The 17,392-nt window shown below is 39.6% G+C and overlaps 2 protein-coding genes across 4 annotated transcripts in view; both read left to right on the forward strand.

Moving 5' to 3' along the window:
* nrbp2b (nuclear receptor binding protein 2b) overlaps nucleotides 1-5,593 on the forward strand; it is a 49,338-nt gene extending 43,745 nt beyond the window's left edge. For 2 of the 3 annotated variants that reach the window (XM_034706798.1, XM_034706797.1), the window contains 9 exons: nucleotides 281-376; nucleotides 638-770; nucleotides 1,066-1,168; nucleotides 1,270-1,320; nucleotides 1,401-1,536; nucleotides 1,888-1,941; nucleotides 2,076-2,139; nucleotides 2,767-2,822; nucleotides 2,973-5,593. In XM_034706798.1, the coding sequence (XP_034562689.1) occupies nucleotides 281-376; nucleotides 638-770; nucleotides 1,066-1,168; nucleotides 1,270-1,320; nucleotides 1,401-1,536; nucleotides 1,888-1,941; nucleotides 2,076-2,139; nucleotides 2,767-2,822; nucleotides 2,973-3,059 (780 nt within the window). In that variant the 3' untranslated portion in view covers nucleotides 3,060-5,593. The remainder of the gene's footprint in view (nucleotides 1-280; nucleotides 377-637; nucleotides 771-1,065; nucleotides 1,169-1,269; nucleotides 1,321-1,400; nucleotides 1,537-1,887; nucleotides 1,942-2,075; nucleotides 2,140-2,766; nucleotides 2,823-2,972) is intronic. The other variant, XR_004634576.1, reaches the window with a different exon arrangement.
* A 1,572-nt stretch (nucleotides 5,594-7,165) lies between these two features.
* Nucleotides 7,166-15,979, forward strand: LOC117828752 (poly(U)-binding-splicing factor PUF60-like). The gene is given in 12 exon segments (XM_034706063.1): nucleotides 7,166-7,225; nucleotides 8,070-8,165; nucleotides 9,668-9,757; nucleotides 10,293-10,343; nucleotides 11,332-11,493; nucleotides 11,617-11,691; nucleotides 11,693-11,710; nucleotides 12,953-13,166; nucleotides 13,248-13,480; nucleotides 14,101-14,233; nucleotides 14,983-15,230; nucleotides 15,316-15,979. Coding segments are annotated over 12 exon segments (1,641 nt in total). The 5' UTR covers nucleotides 7,166-7,204; the 3' UTR covers nucleotides 15,616-15,979.
* The last annotated feature ends 1,413 nt before the right edge of the window (nucleotides 15,980-17,392 follow it).

Raw genomic sequence — 17,392 nt, forward strand, 5'->3', positions numbered from 1 at the left:
GTCTGAGTTTGTTGTGATTTTCAGCTTATTTCCCAATCAGCTAATCATCCTCATCATCTTCTGGGCAGATCAGGGAGAGTAAAATCAATCGTAAAACCCACAGGAAAATCTGACAAGATCATCTTAAGAATCATCAGATAATTTAGCCTTTCTGAATTCTGTCAAAAGGAGGAATCAGGCCCAGAATCGTCTTGTCTAATCTTGTGTGTACCCCTCTTAGTTACCCGTCTGTGTGAGAATGTTTAGTGTGATTGTGCTGATTAATTATTTGTACCCCTAGATGGCAGTGTTGGAGATCCAGGCTAATGGTGACACTGCTGTATCCAAAGAGGCCATCATCAATGCAGGTCAATCTCTGGAAGATCCTCTCATGAGAGTGAGTCTCAAAAATACTCCATGTCCTAAATAAACACTTCAGTCCAACCAAGGGAACATGATAATGAAGACAATCTGTCCCACATTGCTACTCTATTAACACTCGCCCACACACACCACCTTGCTTCTGGGTTGTTTTCGCACCACATGAAAAGACTTAGTGCAGTTTTACAGACACAGAGAGAAGTTCAGTAAACTGGGACATACTGTTCAGTTCTTCAGTTACATACTGGACTTAGTTTCTTGCTGCCTCTTGCTGCAGGAGTTCACGCAGTCTTGTTTGCGCCACGAAGCCAAGCTCCGTCCTACGGCTCACGACCTTCTGTTCCATCGAGTCCTGTTCGAGGTCCATTCCCTCAAACTGCTCGCCGCCCACTGCCTCATCAACAACCAGTGTGAGTTTCTCTCCTCCACACGCCAAGGAACCACACCAAAGTCACTCTCCTCCACTTTCCATGCTGATACTTACTTGCTTATATGTGCACCCGATCATTTTGATCGCTTGTATGTGGGTTTAAGAGGCAAACATAACTATATTTAGTATATTTGCTAGCTTTAGCGTACAATCCAATTTTCTAACATCTCAAAAGAGCTGATTTTGTTAAGACAAAACTTTTAAAGTTGTGACTATATGCAATGAAAAATATTATAATGTGTTGATCAATGTCCAAACCTGTCCTTCATCTCCAGACTTACTTCCAGAGAACTGTGTGGAAGAGAAAACCAAGTCCTTCGATCCAAACGCTGTCATGGCCGAAATCAAACATGAAGACAGACAAGGAGTTCAGCTCAAGTAAAATCACACAATAGCACCTCACACTGAATATTTAGATATCCTACAACATGTCAGGAACACTCACAATGTTCTTCTCTGTGTTTCTTGGTGTCCTGTAGATATTCTCACGTGTCCCCTCTGGAACTGGACAAGTTTCTAGAAGATGTCAAGTAAGTGGGCCTACAGTCGTTGACTCCTCTGGTGTCAGTAAATACTGGGAGTTCAACATTGTATCCTTTCCTCTCTTCAGGAATGGGATTTACCCTTTGATGAACTTTGCCTCGTCTCGGCCTCATCCTGTCCCCCGAGCCCTGTCCCTGTCTCAGGAGCAGGTGGAGACGGTCAAAACGCCGACACCTGAACCCCAGGAGACAGAGAGCAGGAAGGTTAGACTTAAAGACGTGTCTCAAGGAGCATTAGATACTCAGTCTGGCTGTCAATCTGGGTCTCTCAGGCTATGCACCACAAATACACTTACAAAACAATGCTTATGGAGGAGGAATAAGTATGGTTTTATTTATTGCAGTATTGAGGATACAACACAATGAGCTGTTGACGTTTTTACACATAATGCAAGATGAAACGCACAAGTTTTTTGAGATATTTTTGCTCTTACATTAAACATATCGTGTTTTGAAAACATGTTGAAAAGTGTTGTTGCTTACACAGGATCTGCATGTGTTTGTGCATGCATGCTCATTTTTCTATCCCTAACTGTTTTGCTGTTTTTGTTGCAGGTTATTCAAATGCACTGTAACCTGGAGTCAATTGAAGAAGGGACCAAAACTCATGTGAGTCACACAGTATTACAAGTACTAAGCCCATTGAAGCATAAACTCTTATGTTGGGCTTCTTCAGGATTAAAATCATAAAGTTCTTTTTCTCATGAGCTTCATTGAAATGTAACTTTTGCATCTCTCTGTAGCTCTCTTTGTTTCTGAAGATGGATGACAAACTTCACCGACAGCTTAGCTGTGACATCCTTCCAAGTAAGTGTTTTATATTTTCTTTCTGTCTACAAATTCAATGAAAAGACCAAAACCATCAAGGCTTTAGCCCAGGGGTGTCAGACTCATTTCAGTTCAGGGGCCACATGCAGCCCAAGTTGATCTGGAACCTCTGCTTTAGCCCGTCTCTCATTACATTATGCACCCCTAAACTCTTCTGTGGCTCTCAGACCTAAGCTCATTGATTCTACGAAAATATTTCAAATCAAGTCACAAGTTCACACTTTAATTAAAAGAAACACTTAGAGGAAAAGTCAGTTGAACAGGAGTAAAACTTAGTGTGCTACAGAGGATTTAGAGCTGCACATGTTATGTGGAATTGACACAAGACTGAACATGCATGTCTGTTTTTTCTTGAGTGAAGCCCAGGGGTTTGACTTGTTTCTGTGTTTGTGACAAATTTAGCTCAGCAACACAAAGGAAGAGCAGCAAATCAGGCTGCACTTTACATACTTGTGACAAGGATCAGTTTAGTAATGGTTTTAATCATTTTGTTGGCTTTGTTGATGATTTGAAAAAACAGATAAAAGCATTTTCTATGAAATTAGAGAATAGTCGTTTTTACCACAGACATGTGTAACTGAAGTATCTCATGTGTGAAACTTTCAGCCGACACCTCAAAAGACCTTGCCAGTGAGCTTGTTCACTACGCCTTCATAACTGAGGTAGATGTAAAACCTTTCTATACTTCTCTTGATAAACATTGATTAATAAATGTTGTTGCTATGATTCTGCATGTCTAAACAAGCCCCTGGCACATCAAGTAGTGTTTTTAACTCATATTTGGTGTTATAACTGTCCTGTTTGTTGTATAGGAGGATAGTGAGAAGGTAGCAGGGTTCCTCGAGGATGCCATCAACCGACACCGGGTCCGAACGCTCGCCTCTGGGAGCACACAGTGAGGAACGGGTCACAACTGCTGGCCCAGACTGAGGGGCCCAGGTGCCCAAATGGGTCAAATAAAAAGGGTAAGGCAGTGGTCAGAATCACACAGCCAGGAAAAGAGAGAGAGAGAGAGCGATGGGAGCTGACCCAGCTGAGGGATAAATATGGGACAAATACAGAAGGATGCTGGGTCATGACAGTCAGTAAGTCATCCCAGAGAGACGGAAGAAACTCCAGAGGAAGAAACCCGAGGATCCTCCTTTATGAGGGCCGGAGTCATCAAGGCTGTGTTCAGCAATCCCACAAAGCAGTGGAAGATTGACAAACCCCCTGCCTAGAAGGGCTATTACGCCTTAATCTATATACTGCAGCTTAGGTTTCCATAATGCCACTTTTTCAGAGCGGAAATGTTTTACATCAAATACAGCAGAAAGACATTTAATGCTCTTAAACCTTGTTTGCACTCCAATATCTCCTTAAATTTGTGATCATTTACTTTTAATTACACATAAAAAAAAGCCGACCTCCCTTACAAACCAGACCCTTCAGTTTATTTAAGCGATTCAGTTCCGTCCAACATGCACTGTTAACACTCATGCAGTTCACATAATTATTTCTATCTAATGGTGAACAATAGAAGCTTCGCACAAGCCTGTTCTGTTTCTCTCAACTCAACTCCCTGTACTCTTGGGTGAAAGGTCATTTCTCCCAGAGCTCCACACACCATGCCTAAATGTAGTGACAAGAATTGAGATGATGCCTCTCTTTTAAGCCTGCAGTGCTCTTAAGGGGTTTTCCCTGTGAACGTGTTCTGAAAGCCAAAGATTTGCAAAGTGCCTGCTATGGCAATGTACTTTGGATAAGAAAAAAATCCTAATAAAATGGCATCGTACCCAACTGATACACTTGGAATGATACTCATTCAGGCTGTATGTAAAGATGGACGACACATCTCTATAAGAGATGCCACAACCCTCTGCAATGGGCGCTGGCATCTTGTGCATTTGGGGCCAGAGTCTGTACTAAAGGATGAAAATTAAACTTTTCAGAAAAATGTATATTTGGACATGAATCTACATGATACCAACTAAGTATACTGACAAAAAACCTATATGAGAAAAAATTGTTCCACGTGTATTTTGATTTTAAAGTGTGATCCTTCCCCCCATCTGTTACCACAGAGAGTGTGGGCTGTATGACCTACACTGCAGCACGTCAATATCTATTCATTTTGGCCTCACTTTTGAGAAGCTGTCAAAATGTCCATCTTTTTATACAGCCTTTGTATAACTTACTATTTTCAAAATTAAATTCGGAATTATTACGAAGTCAGCTTTTGTGAATGTCCATATACAGCTGCAGCAATTGTGTGTATATTTATGGATCAGTTGTAGTCAATTAGTTTGGAAGAGCTGCAGCTTGTGTACAAAAATATCATGTGAGTTGAACTCATAGTTCTATATAAATAGAAGAAAGGGTTTTGGAAAGTTAAGGCTTGTTAATAAAATTACCATATTGTCAATATATATTTGTGCTACATTATTTTTTCTCATATATCCAAAACCATGAGAAGATGATCTCCTAGTTTTTTTTTTCCATAAATGTGTCTTTAGGTGTTTTAGAGGAAAAATCTTCCCAAAAGTGTCAAAGAATGCTGCAACGTTTAAATACTCTTGAAAATTTGATAGTGATAATTTGTGGTGGTTTCATGGGCTACACACTATTAAATAAATCTCTGACTCATGTGTGCAATATTTTGCTTCGAACACCTTCTTTCTCTAGTAACACATCCACTGTATTTTTTTTCCAGACATTTTCAGAGTGAACTTCGACACTGATTGCACTGCAGCCCACACAAACACAAAAATAGAATACATCCCTTAAGCTCTGCCAGGTTTGCTTGGCAAGAATCCGATCTTGGCACGTTTGGGTGGATTTTTCCTTTACAGAACTGGACAGCTGAAACATTACAGGACTATCCGATTGGTCTTCAGCCTTTTACTCGTGTTTGTTTGATTCACGTAGCCATGCTTCGTTTGTTAACCTGGGTCTTTGAGGTCACTGATTTATACCCGCTGTACAGTCATGGCTTACAGTACTTACTCTTCTCTGTGTCTTATTTGTGTGTTTCTAAAGACAAGGGTCCTGAACTTTACAAAACATTGCATTACTAGAAGCTGTGGTGTACATATTTGTTTGTGGCTGTTGAAGAGGTTTACTTTTCGGCAAACTTTCAATGCAAAACAGTGCCACTACTGGGCTTATTTGACCTATTAAGCTGCATGTCTTAATAGCCTACAACCATCCAGAAATCTGCATTTTGCCTTTCTGTCTGTCTCACTTTGGTTCCAGAGAGGACCTGACCAAGAAGATGAATGTTTAGACTGTGCAAATATGAAAAAAAAAAATCCATATCAGTCTTATTTTATGTCTAACTACTTCTTTTCCTGTGAATTGGTTGAAATAAACTTGCCTTTGGATGTGTTCTTAACTTTTTGTTAAATATTGTAGCTCCTGCAATTAAATACAATAAACAATATGTGACATATAGGATGTGTGTGGAGTGAGTCATTTGCTTTTTTTTTGTTCAGTATAGTTTTAACATTTTAGTTTTTGGTTCACTCTGAGACATAACTCCGAATATATTGAGTATGAGTTAATACATTTACTTAAGAAATTATGCAGTAAAGAAGTTACTATTATGCTTTTCATTTCATAGGATCCTCCAAATGATATATAAACTATAAAAAACAAACAAAAAAATGGCAAAAGTTGCAGTAGATCTTTAAGTATTTTTAAGACTCCAGGGTGACATTTGTAGTAGTTACTTAGAAATAATGAATACAAAATTTTTGAAAAATAAAGCTTGAGAATGACAATTATATGCTTATATGGGTGCAGCTGACAAATACGAAAAATGAATATTGAAAGATTTCAGTTGTATGTACTTCTGCTTATTGCTATCAACAGAAATACTGCAAAAAAATAATAAGAAAAATTATTAAAGGAATATGTCAGAAACGTTCAAGAACCTGTTGATTCAGTCTGCTATAGCACATAGCCTTGCACAGTTTTGCTGCATGCAATAAGACGAGAATTATATTTTAAATACTAATTATCTTTATTTAAACTCGAAAATCATTGAGAGGGAAGCCCTCATTTACAATGACGTTGAGCATATAATAGAAACATTAAAATGCATGACAAGCAAATAAAATATAAAACCTTAAAATAATGATGATCAATTAAAAACAGACAATTAAAAAGTAATGTTAACACCATTGAAAAGGAATGTTAACACAAAGTCAGTTGAAACCATAGACTGTAAATACTTGAAACAGGTGCGCTTTACTGCAGAGAAAAATCAGTTCCTATACCTTGCGTTCCTACACTACTCTTGTTTTATCTGTTCCTCGGGTGTGGACTGAATTTGGAAAAAGAGCTTTCAGCTTTGCTGCCCCTATGGCATGGACTCTCTACAGACTAAATTGAAACTCTCTGAACTTATTACACTTGGAGCCTTCCGTTCTATCCTGAGGGACAGACAGCGTGAGAGCACTGAACAGTGCCTGTGTTTTAAACCATAAATTATGGTTTGTTGTTTTGTTACAGCCTCCAGGCCTCTTATTCATATTGTAAAACACTATGCATTTATAAACTGTATGTTTTAATTTGTACTGTATTTTCGTGTAACTGTTTTTATGACGTGTGCTGCTGACCTCCTGGCCAGGTCACCCTTGTGAAAGAGATCCTGATCTCAATGGGTTTTTACCTTATTTACAGTCTATGGTTTTTACTTGGTTAAATAAAGGTTAATAATCAGAGGTTAAAAAGTTTAAAACTAATGATTTAAAATGACTAAAAGAAACAAAGGCATTCCTTTTTAAATTGAGTAACACTCATACGGTTTGCACTATGTTTGTAACCTTGGTTGATATATCTTTATGGACCAAAAAAAAGAAATGTTGGGGTCTCTTGAAAACAAAAAAAAGTCGTTGCACTCATTGTTCTGAGGGAAACAATAGAAGCTCCCTGGAGGATCATTCGGATTCAAAATCCCTATCCAACTATCGCGAGGTTTCAGATATCGCGATATCTCCCATTGAATGACTAGTGATCTCGCGAGGTTTAGCTTGCAGGCCTCTCCAAGAAGGTGTGCTTCATGGCGGTTACGGAGGCTGCGGTAAATATATTTCTAGTTAAAGACACGTAGTTAATGGTTTTCAGCTACTAGAGCCAATGCGTAGGTTATACGCGATGTATTGTTGATTGGAGTTGTGTAAAAATTCAGTTAATTGATAAAAGTATTCTCTCACTGGGGGAAAAGCTTGTTTCGCGCGTCTCAGTAATGAATGTTAGCTAGCTCCTCTTTAGCATGAACGAAGCGTTGTCGTTACAGGCCTCGACATTATGTTGTGGGTTTGAACAATTGTGCAGTGAATGTTGAGATAAATATCCAAAACCAACTTTAAAAAAAGGATAGTCTTCGGTTACAGTATAGCTCTGTATTTTCTTTGCTGTATTACCTTGCTTACATGACGGATGTTAAAATGAAATCCATCATTAGCATGTCTGCACAGCACGCTAACGTTAGCTGACTAATGAAGAGACGGGCAGGTTTATGCAGATTGAAATGGAAAATGAAACTGGCTGCCTGTTTTTTTTCATAGTCGTCTGAAGGCATTTTTTATTTCCCACTAGAATTTGTTGAATTGTTAAAGCTTCCCCATCAGTCCTCTTCCCTTTGGGGGCTTTCCTGTCTCAGTCTGGTGGACCCAGCGATTAGCGGGTTGCGTAGGTAAGGAGTTCGTCCGGTCCCACCTGGTCTAAATCCGGGTGCATGTCCTGCATAATGCTATATACTGAAACTATATCTTATATTGTTTAAAATGTGATGTGACTTCTGATTGCACTGAGGACTTTTTCCACTGGGAAATGCAGTCATGGGTGTACATATGAGCAGATTTTTTCCTTTCTCGTTTTGTACCATATTTGATGCATTTAAAACTTTGATTTCTGAATTGCAGGGAGGTGAAGCTCTGACGATGGAGAATGGACAGGGCACAGGCTCCAAGCTTGGCCTTCCGCCCCTCACCCCAGAGCAGCAGGAGGCACTTCAGAGGGTATGCACCCCCTAATGCAAGCCTTTGTAACACATGCACTCCATTCTGCAGGACAGCGTACCCTCTACATTTCCCAATGATGCCTGGTCATGAAAATCACATGCAATCCAATCCACTTTGTTTATATAGCACATTTAAAAAAACAATCAAGTATAGCAAAGTGCTGCACAGTGAGGTCAAATAAGTTAAAACACACAGAAAATAAAACAGAATAAAGTAAAATAATCATGATTAAACACTTTAGAAATAATAAATAGAATAAAAACACTGTAAGAGCAAATAAAAATCCAATAAAAGAACAGACAAAGACAGAGACCACACAACTCTCATGCTGAGTTAAAAGCCAAAAATGTGTTTTAAGACAGGATTTAAAAGTCTGTAATATTGGGGACAATCTAACAAGGGGGAGCAGCTCGTCCACAGTTTGGGGGCCACTGCCGAGAAGGCATGGCCACCCCTGGTTTTCAGCCTGGTCTTAGGGACCACAAGAAGCTGCTGTCCTGTAGACCTCAAAGACCGGGAGCTTTGCAGGAGGTCGGTGATGTACTGTGGAGCTACTCCAAATCACATTCAACGAAAGGTTTCCCTGTCGGATGGGAGTGGAAGCCAGATTCTATTGAACATATTTACAGTATCAACAAATGAGTAGAAAAGAACATGTTTGCATTATAGGCATACTGCTTACATATACATAAATTAGTATCTTAGCCTTGGGGGCCACCAGTTAGACCAAATAGTTAAATTGCATGAACCATGTACAGAAGCTGTTGTCCTAAAAGCAGGCCACATGGGTTTGAGTCCTACCTGTTGCCATTTACAGCATGTCTTTCCCCACTCTACCCCCCCAGTCTTCCACTCTATCCGCTGCCTTATCCTTTCAACGAAGGCATAAAAAGACCCAAAAATAAAATGAAAAATGTAGCTATGGTCATGTTATGAGAAAAAGTTATATTAATACTTCAAACCAGGCAAACACAGTGACATCAGTGAATGTCAAACTTAAGGCGGCCCTCTTGATGATGGCCCGAAACACGTATACACCTCTCTGTTAAGTTTGAGAAACAGAAGTCAGAGAGGCTCTTGTGTTATGAAACAAAACAATCTGTATATCCTCCCACCCTTGTTCAGATGTACTGCATTAAATATTTATACTATGTGGGAGTGTTTCCAATAAATTATAAACAATGTATTGTCACAAAGCTATAGTTTTAATCTGCTCATATTAAACAGAAGTGAACATGTTTGGTAGTTGAATGAATCGCCTACTTTCTGTCTTACTTTTAACAATCACACAGATTACATACAGACTTTCAAGCTGATTGAAGAGCTTTTGAAGCAACAGTGGCGTTCAAAGCTGCAAACATCATCAGTCATGTGACATTTCACCTTCGACACAAGCTCAGACATTTATCATGAAGCTTTGCGGTTCACTCAAGTAATATACTTCGGAGCTTTGGTGTCCTCTGCCTGTGTCTAGTGTTATGATTTTTTCTCCTTCCCAGGCAAAGAAGTATGCTATGGAACAAAGCATTAAGAGTGTGTTGGTGAAGCAGACCATCGCCCATCAACAACAACAGCTCACCAACCTGCAGGTGAGATGAAATATTTTGGTACTCTATGAAACAAAATGTTTGTATTATGTGTGTCACCCGTGAGTCTTTATCCTAAATACTCTGTAGTCTTTTCATTGTTTTTGTAAGTCAGACTTCTCTTGAAAGATAAAGGTTTTGGTAGTTGGTGTTCTTTGTTTTCTTTTTTTTCTTGTAGTCTTTAATCCCTCCTCCTCCATGCACGGAAAGAAGGCTGCAGCTGTAGACTCGGGTGCCCTTGCTTTTGCTTCTGCTCTTTTTCAGATGGAGAAGATCGTCATGAAGATTTTGGTTAACATGTTCAATGCTTTGCACTTTAAATGGGGACTTGTTTGATGTTTATTGCTGTGTGGTTATTTGTAATTCACATAGGGGAGGCAACTCCCCAAACTGTATGTTGTTTAGAGGGAGTGTCTGATAATGGTGTTAGCTTCAGTGCTTTTGTCTATCTAGCAAAGCAATGAGAATTTTGACAAAGCAAAGCTAAGGGATATCTAACCTACTTTTCAGCACCTTTTTCATCTTTACTGTCTTTCAGATGGCAGCAGTGACAATGGGCTTTGGAGATCCTCTCTCACCTTTACAATCGGTCAATAGATTATTACAATTTTTTTTCTGTGCGCATTCCCAATGGAAAAGGACTGTTACCCTTCTTTTACTGGTTGCTTGGCAACAATCCCTGCCTTTTTATCTAACCCAAGAATGCATATTTTATAAGAAACGTGGCTTTCTACTGCTAGTGTATTTGCAACCTGTCTGTGATCCTTTGTGAGATAAATTACTGTTCACCTTTGAAGCTCTTACCTGCTTTCAGGCTTCTAGATGTAAACAAAGGTCACTTCTCTTTTAGAAATATGCATTTGCTCAATTTAAAAACACAACATTCTTGGCATGGGACAAAAGAGGGATAGCAATCCCTATTATGGACCAAACTGAGAGAACTGCTGAAACAGGAATCTTTTTGGCCACCTTTAAGTCAAGTTTTTTCTGTCATTGAACAAGTTAACTTTCCATGATGTCATGATTAGACATATGCTATATTTAGTTGATAAAAGCAAAGCAATTTAGTAAACATATTAGCATAAAGCAGACACAGCATCCCTCCCCTTAGACTTGAGAAGAAAGTTTGAAATGCTTTCATCAAGACTTTGTATGGATTTCGTTTGAACTCCAAGATTACTTTTGTTACCTTACTTGCATCCCCCGGACTACAGGTCAGTTTCTGAAGCCAAATATTTGTGAGGGCTGTGCATGTCAATCACTCTAGTGTGTTTTCCTCCATATGTCTGTTCCAAAGTAACAGCAAAGAGATCATTCTGTAATTACAAGTGGCGACATTGAAATTAGATGACTGTTATACATGTTAGCATTCTTCACGATGTTCTGTCCATTGATTTCAATATCATTGTTACCCTAGTTTACCTGTCCAGGCCCCCTAACTTGGAATTGGCCTCTTACTATTTTTGGGGAAAGCAAGCACAGTAGAAAATACACATTTTTAATTTGTGTGTGTGTATTTGTTTTCCTCTCTTTTTCTCTCTTAATGTTGACCATGTGTTGTTTTTCCCGGTTGGCAGGTGGCAGCGCAGCGGCAACGTGCTCTAGCCATCATGTGTCGGGTGTATGTGGGCTCCATATACTATGAGCTTGGTGAAGACACCATCAGACAAGCCTTTGCCCCATTCGGCCCAATCAAGAGCATTGACATGTCTTGGGATTCAGTTACAATGAAACACAAGGTCAGTGTAACAGAACAAGTAGTATGTTCAAACAAATGTTGTTTCATCTTTGTTAAAACATTTCAGACTCATGCTTCCATGCTTTTTGACTTCTGTTTTTCATGTGTTCATCTCACTTTGCAGGGATTTGCTTTTGTGGAATATGATGTGCCAGAGGCTGCTCAGCTGGCTCTGGAGCAGATGAACTCAGTCATGTTGGGGGGGACGAAACATTAAGGTAAGTAGTCTGTAGGTAGGACTTCCTCTTTAGGTGTCTGTTGATAGATAATTTAATACCTGCTTTTTTTCTATTTTTTTTGGTACAAGATAATTAAACGGGTCTTTTGGTTTCCGTCCTGAAGTTGGTTTAAGTATTTGTCATTCTGAAGACTTGTGGAATAGTCACATGTGACTGATCACTCTCTCTGTTTTTGTCTCCCTCTTGATTTTCCAGGTGCGTCTGTTGTGTGTATGTCTGAGTGTGTATATTGTGTGCTGTTGTTCTCTCTGTGTGTTTGTGTGTGCTTTCATGATTTCATCAAAGCTATTTTAGCGACCAGGATGCCCAGCGGCGTGCGATGTCACTCTGTACCCCTGATGTGCTGATGATGGGCTGCGCCTGGTTGGTGTTGCTTGGCCGCCTCATCTGTAGTACAGATCCCAGTCGCACTTAGATACACGTCTTACAGAGGGAGATCACTTCTTTTGCAAGAGGGAGGAAGTTGTTGTACGAAGCCGTAGCATTAGACTTTGGTCCCCCTTTCGGTGTTGCCACCAGCTCAGCTTGTCACATGAATCTAGTCTTTTTTTTTTTTAATCAGCTTTTATTTTTATTTTTTATGGTATCACTCTTTTTTTGTTTATTAGTTCATTTATTTATTTATTTGATATATATTTTTTAATTTGAGTTATAAATTATTATTATTAAGTTCCATATCTAGTGTGACATGAAAGGACTTTTTTTAAAATTTTATTTAATTTAATTTTTTTACAATGCAACAGGAGCTGATGTCTGTTAAACACAACTTGTCAAGACTAAGTGTAGCTGCAGGGGCGTAAAGATATATGTGCTCAGCAGATGGATATCTGAAAGCTACAGTTTAACTGCATGACTGGCATTAAATTTCTGCTTATTTAAAATTAAAGAACTCTGAATAAGTCTAAGTGATCTTTGCTGTTAATATCTATCAGTTTTTGTGCATGGTGGCCAGTGTAGAGGTGATGGAATGGCTTTAAGAGTGTTTCCTCAGATCTCAGAATCAGATCCACAGTGGTGTAGTAAACTTGTACATCATGGAATCCAGAGATTATTTGACAGAATAGCATTGCGTCATGGTTGTATGAGGAAAGTGGCTTTGTCTGAACTCGGTGGCTACCGAAAGTTAGGGCTGCAGGTACTTGAAGATTTCAGGGAGTGCATTCTCGGTGTGTACTGTAAACTCCGTACTCAGCCGTCCTGCTGGTATTATCTGTGCTATAGGTTGGGCGGCCAAGTAACATCGGTCAGGCGCAACCCATCATCGACCAGCTGGCAGAGGAGGCGCGCGCCTTTAACCGAATCTATGTGGCATCAGTCCACCCTGACCTGTCAGACGATGACATCAAGAGTGTGTTTGAGGCCTTTGGAAGGATCAAGTCTTGCACCTTAGCCAGAGACCCCACCACAGGGCGACACAGAGGCTTTGGCTTCATTGGTGAGCTGGAGGGCCCTCATTCGCTCGTCCTCCCAGTGTTGTCTGTGCTCTGCTACTAACTTGTGTTTTATTCACTTACAGAGTATGAAAAGCCTCAGTCAGCCCTGGACGCTGTGTCTTCTATGAACCTCTTTGACCTTGGGGGTCAGTACCTACGGGTGGGCAAAGCAGTGACTCCCCCTATGCCCCTACTGACCCCCACGACCCCTGGTGGTCTGCCACCAGCCGCAGCTGTGGCTGCGGCGGCAGCCACTGCTAAGATTACGGCCCAGGCAAGTATGAATCCCTTCCAAAGGGATTTAATGGCCTTCCAGGTAAATATAACCCAGATCTAGCTAGAATTGACACCAAAAGCACAGATGACATGGGCATAGAATTTTATATGAGGTGACTGGGAGAAGGCCAGTTCTGTAGGGATCATATAAAAACAGTAGTTGCCCAGACACCGTGTCAATCTAACAGCCCCGAAACACAAGACAGTCTGGGCTTAAAATCTCTGTTTATCCAGTTTAATGTGTTCAAAACATAAAACTGATACTAAAGATTGAATTGTTTCATGTTATGTATACATTGTACAATAATGTGATTTATGACTTCTCCTCCCATTCACTGATTGGGTGTGTTTGCTAAGAGGGTTCTCTCTTTGCACAAACACATTGACAGCTTCTTTCAAGTTGACATGACTAAGCAGACAGTTGTGTTTACTACGGTGACTTATGATTGAAAAGCTAATATCAGAATTTATAACTTGCTAAGGATACCTGCTGATTTTAGTAAGAAGTAAGTATTTGAGTATAGCTTTGACTTTGATTCTCACCATAAACAGTTGCTGTTAAGCTCACTCTGTGCCATGCTGTGTGATCGTTGACTGTGCTGCCTTGTGCTGTGTTCTGTGTGTTTCCCTTACCTAATGTCTTCGGCCCACTCTCTTAAGGAGGCTGTAGCCGGCGCATCAGTCCTGGGGGCGTTAGCCGCGCCCCAACTTCTTGGTCAGCAAATGGGTATACCTCAGGCTGTCATGGCTGCCCAGGCACCCGGGGTCATCACAGGTGTGTACCAAGGCATGAGTGAGTGATCTTTCTCTAATTGGTCACTAACATAGACCTGACAAAATCATACATTATATTCCTCTTTGATTGTCTTTACAGTACTGTACATTCCTGAATATTTAATGTAGCTATGAGTTCACTGAATATCAGTTAATTTAATCTTGCTAAAAAGCTGGGCTGTAATCCTTACAATTTAAAAACTGCAATATCGCTAGTTAAACCAAGACTTGAAGTAAGGACCGTATGTAAATATAGACTGTGTCTGAAACCACCACACTAATGTACTACCTACTGAAACGTATGTTCTGCATACTGCCCAATAACTTCATGACTAGTGCTGTTAGAAATCACGCCTTATGACTTCATCAGTCACGCAAGCTCCCATCTCATCCTTAAAAAATCTTGTTGATCTAGTATACATCTGGGCGTTTTTCGCATGCATGACAGTATGTCCTGCATGTTACATCAACTTTAGTATGTGCAGTATTTTAGTGTGAGGTTTCAGACACAGCTGTAGTCTTATAACAAAGAAATGTCAATTTTTTTGTACATTGCCCCCATTACCTAGACCTGAAGTTTCTTTGGCATGTTTTTAAATGAATCTCAGTGGGTTATATGGAGATGATATTGAATACTTTTGAAGATAAAGTATTAGCTTAATGTATTAACATTTCTGTACACACTTACTTAACCATGCTTGTTTTGTTTTTAAGAGTGCAATCATCTTCAGATTTGAAATCACTTTGCTCTGTTCTCCTTTTTAAAAGGTGTGACCCCCGTACGCCCTCCAATACCAGTTCTTCCCCAGGTGGGTCTTGTTAACCCAGTTCTTGCGTCTCCGCCGGTCCTGTCCAATCAAGCTGGTGGTTCCAACCAACAGGAGAGGAAGGAGGAAAAAGAAGAGATGCTGCAGGACGGTACAGGACAGGAGATGCTGAGTGACCAGGAGCATATGAGCATTTCGGGAAGCAGTGCCAGACACATGGTGATGCAGAAACTGCTACGAAAATCAGAGGTGAGATCTGGAAAAAAGGAGATTCTTATATTTACTGCTTTTCTTTGAGCACTGAAATTATTTTTACTCCTTCCACCCTTTCCAGTCGACGGTGATGGTTCTTCGAAATATGGTTGGACCAGAAGATATCGACGACGACCTGGAGGGTGAGGTGACGGAAGAGTGCGGAAAGTTCGGATCTGTCAACAGAGTCATCATATACCAGGAAAAACAAGGCGAAGAAGAGGATGCAGACATCATTGTCAAAATATTTGTAGAGTTTTCTATGGCCTCAGAGATGAACAAAGCTATCCAGGCCCTCAATGACCGCTGGTTCGGAGGGCGCAAAGTTGTCGCAGAGGTGTATGACCAAGACCGCTTCAACAGCAGTGACCTCTCTGCATAAAAGTGTCTGAAATGATTCACCAGCACTCGTCCTATTACCTGTCGCCCAACTTATTTCAGCCACACTCACTGAAAAATGCGGGCATCTGAACCTTGTAATTATTTTTTATTTTGTTTGTTTTTTTATTGCTGTTGATATTAATGCTAAACGCCCCATTGGGAGGTTTCATTCATGTATTCATCATATTTTGCTTTGTCTGTGAAAACTTTTTTTTTGGTGCGAATTTCAAAATTTTGTAATCCAACTGTATGAAACATTACACTTTCCCTGCTTTGGTCCTTTTTTTGTTTTTGTCTTTCATGAAGCTACCAGGACATGTCAATACTTCTGTTTCTACAATTAAAAGGTATTGTTTGTCCACGAACAGTGTGTGATGCTTTGATTTTTCAAAACGCTTGTTCATGAAGAGTACAATGTTTTTGTAAACATGCTTATGTTCCTATTGAGGACCAAAGCACAATATTCAAAACAAAAACATGAAGCATTTGTTTGTGTTGGTTATTCCTATATCTGGCTCTTGTGGTTGGTTGTTAAGGAAAACAAAAAAAATACAATATCTTCAGATCTCAGGCGAAAGGATGTTCAGTTATTTGATGCCTTACTTTGTATTGCATTACATACAGCTTAAAGATTTACATAACCAGGAACAATAACATACATGTTCAGATGGTGTAATAGATGAAAACATTTGCTGGAAATCTCACATAAAACATGTTCAATCCAAGCTGTCTCGAAGTTCTTGCCAAAGCCAAGAACATTCTGGATCACACATCACTACTTATTCTCTACTGTTCACTTATTTCATCATATCTCATTTACTGTACTGAGGTTTGGGGAAACACTTATAAAAGCTCACTGCAACCACTGTCAGTTCTACAGAAAAGAGCCATCAGAATAGTTCACAATGTTGACTTCTGTGAACCCACAAATTCATTGTTCCTCCAAAATATTGAAATTATTTGACCTTGTGGATTTTAAAACTGCACAAATTGGGTATGAGGCAAGGAAAATCTCCTTCCAGGAAATATTCAAAGATTGTTCTTTGAAAGAAAGGGGGGTGATAAACTAAAGAGGGAAGTTAAGATTAAAGATGGTGAGTGTTCAGACCACAAGGAGATTTTTTTGTATTTCAATCTGTGGAGTAAATCTGTGGAGCAGGCTCAATATGGAGCTACACAAAAATGTGAGCACATAATCCAGTTCAGGAAGAGGTAAAAAGAAGTAATTTTCATGAGGTACAAGGGGGAAGACAAGTGTTGAGAATCATGAGGGCTTTGCTTTTGATTGTAGGTGTAAGTATGAAGATGGGAGATGAGGATTTGTTTTGTGGGAATGCACAAGTCTGTCAGAAAACAGTGAATAAAGGGGTAGGATTAGATAAGTTTGAACTTCTTCCCCCTCCTTTTTGCACATGTAAAGTAAAATGTTTCAGTGCTTGCTAATGGAACTATTTTTTTTGTGTGTAACTATTTCCTCTTTTTTACTTGTATTTTTTTTTCTATTTTACTTTTACATGTTCGAAATAAAGACATCAAATCAAAAAATCAAAAAAATCAAAGGAAAGAACACTAAACTGGACAAAATAAACTTTTATGAGTGAAAAAGGAGTTATCAAATGTAAATATTTGGAGGACTTGAAATCATAGCAGGAAGAAATTCAATATTACATAAAAAATGTAAGTTAAATTTTCCTTGAAAATGTACCTTTTTAATTAGAAAAATATGCCTTTTAGTCGTAGCTATCACTTGAAGATGACTAAGTACCGCCGCTGGGTGG

This window comes from Notolabrus celidotus, chromosome 17 (assembly GCF_009762535.1).
Source record: "Notolabrus celidotus isolate fNotCel1 chromosome 17, fNotCel1.pri, whole genome shotgun sequence".
Classification (NCBI taxonomy): Eukaryota; Metazoa; Chordata; class Actinopteri; order Labriformes; family Labridae; genus Notolabrus; species Notolabrus celidotus.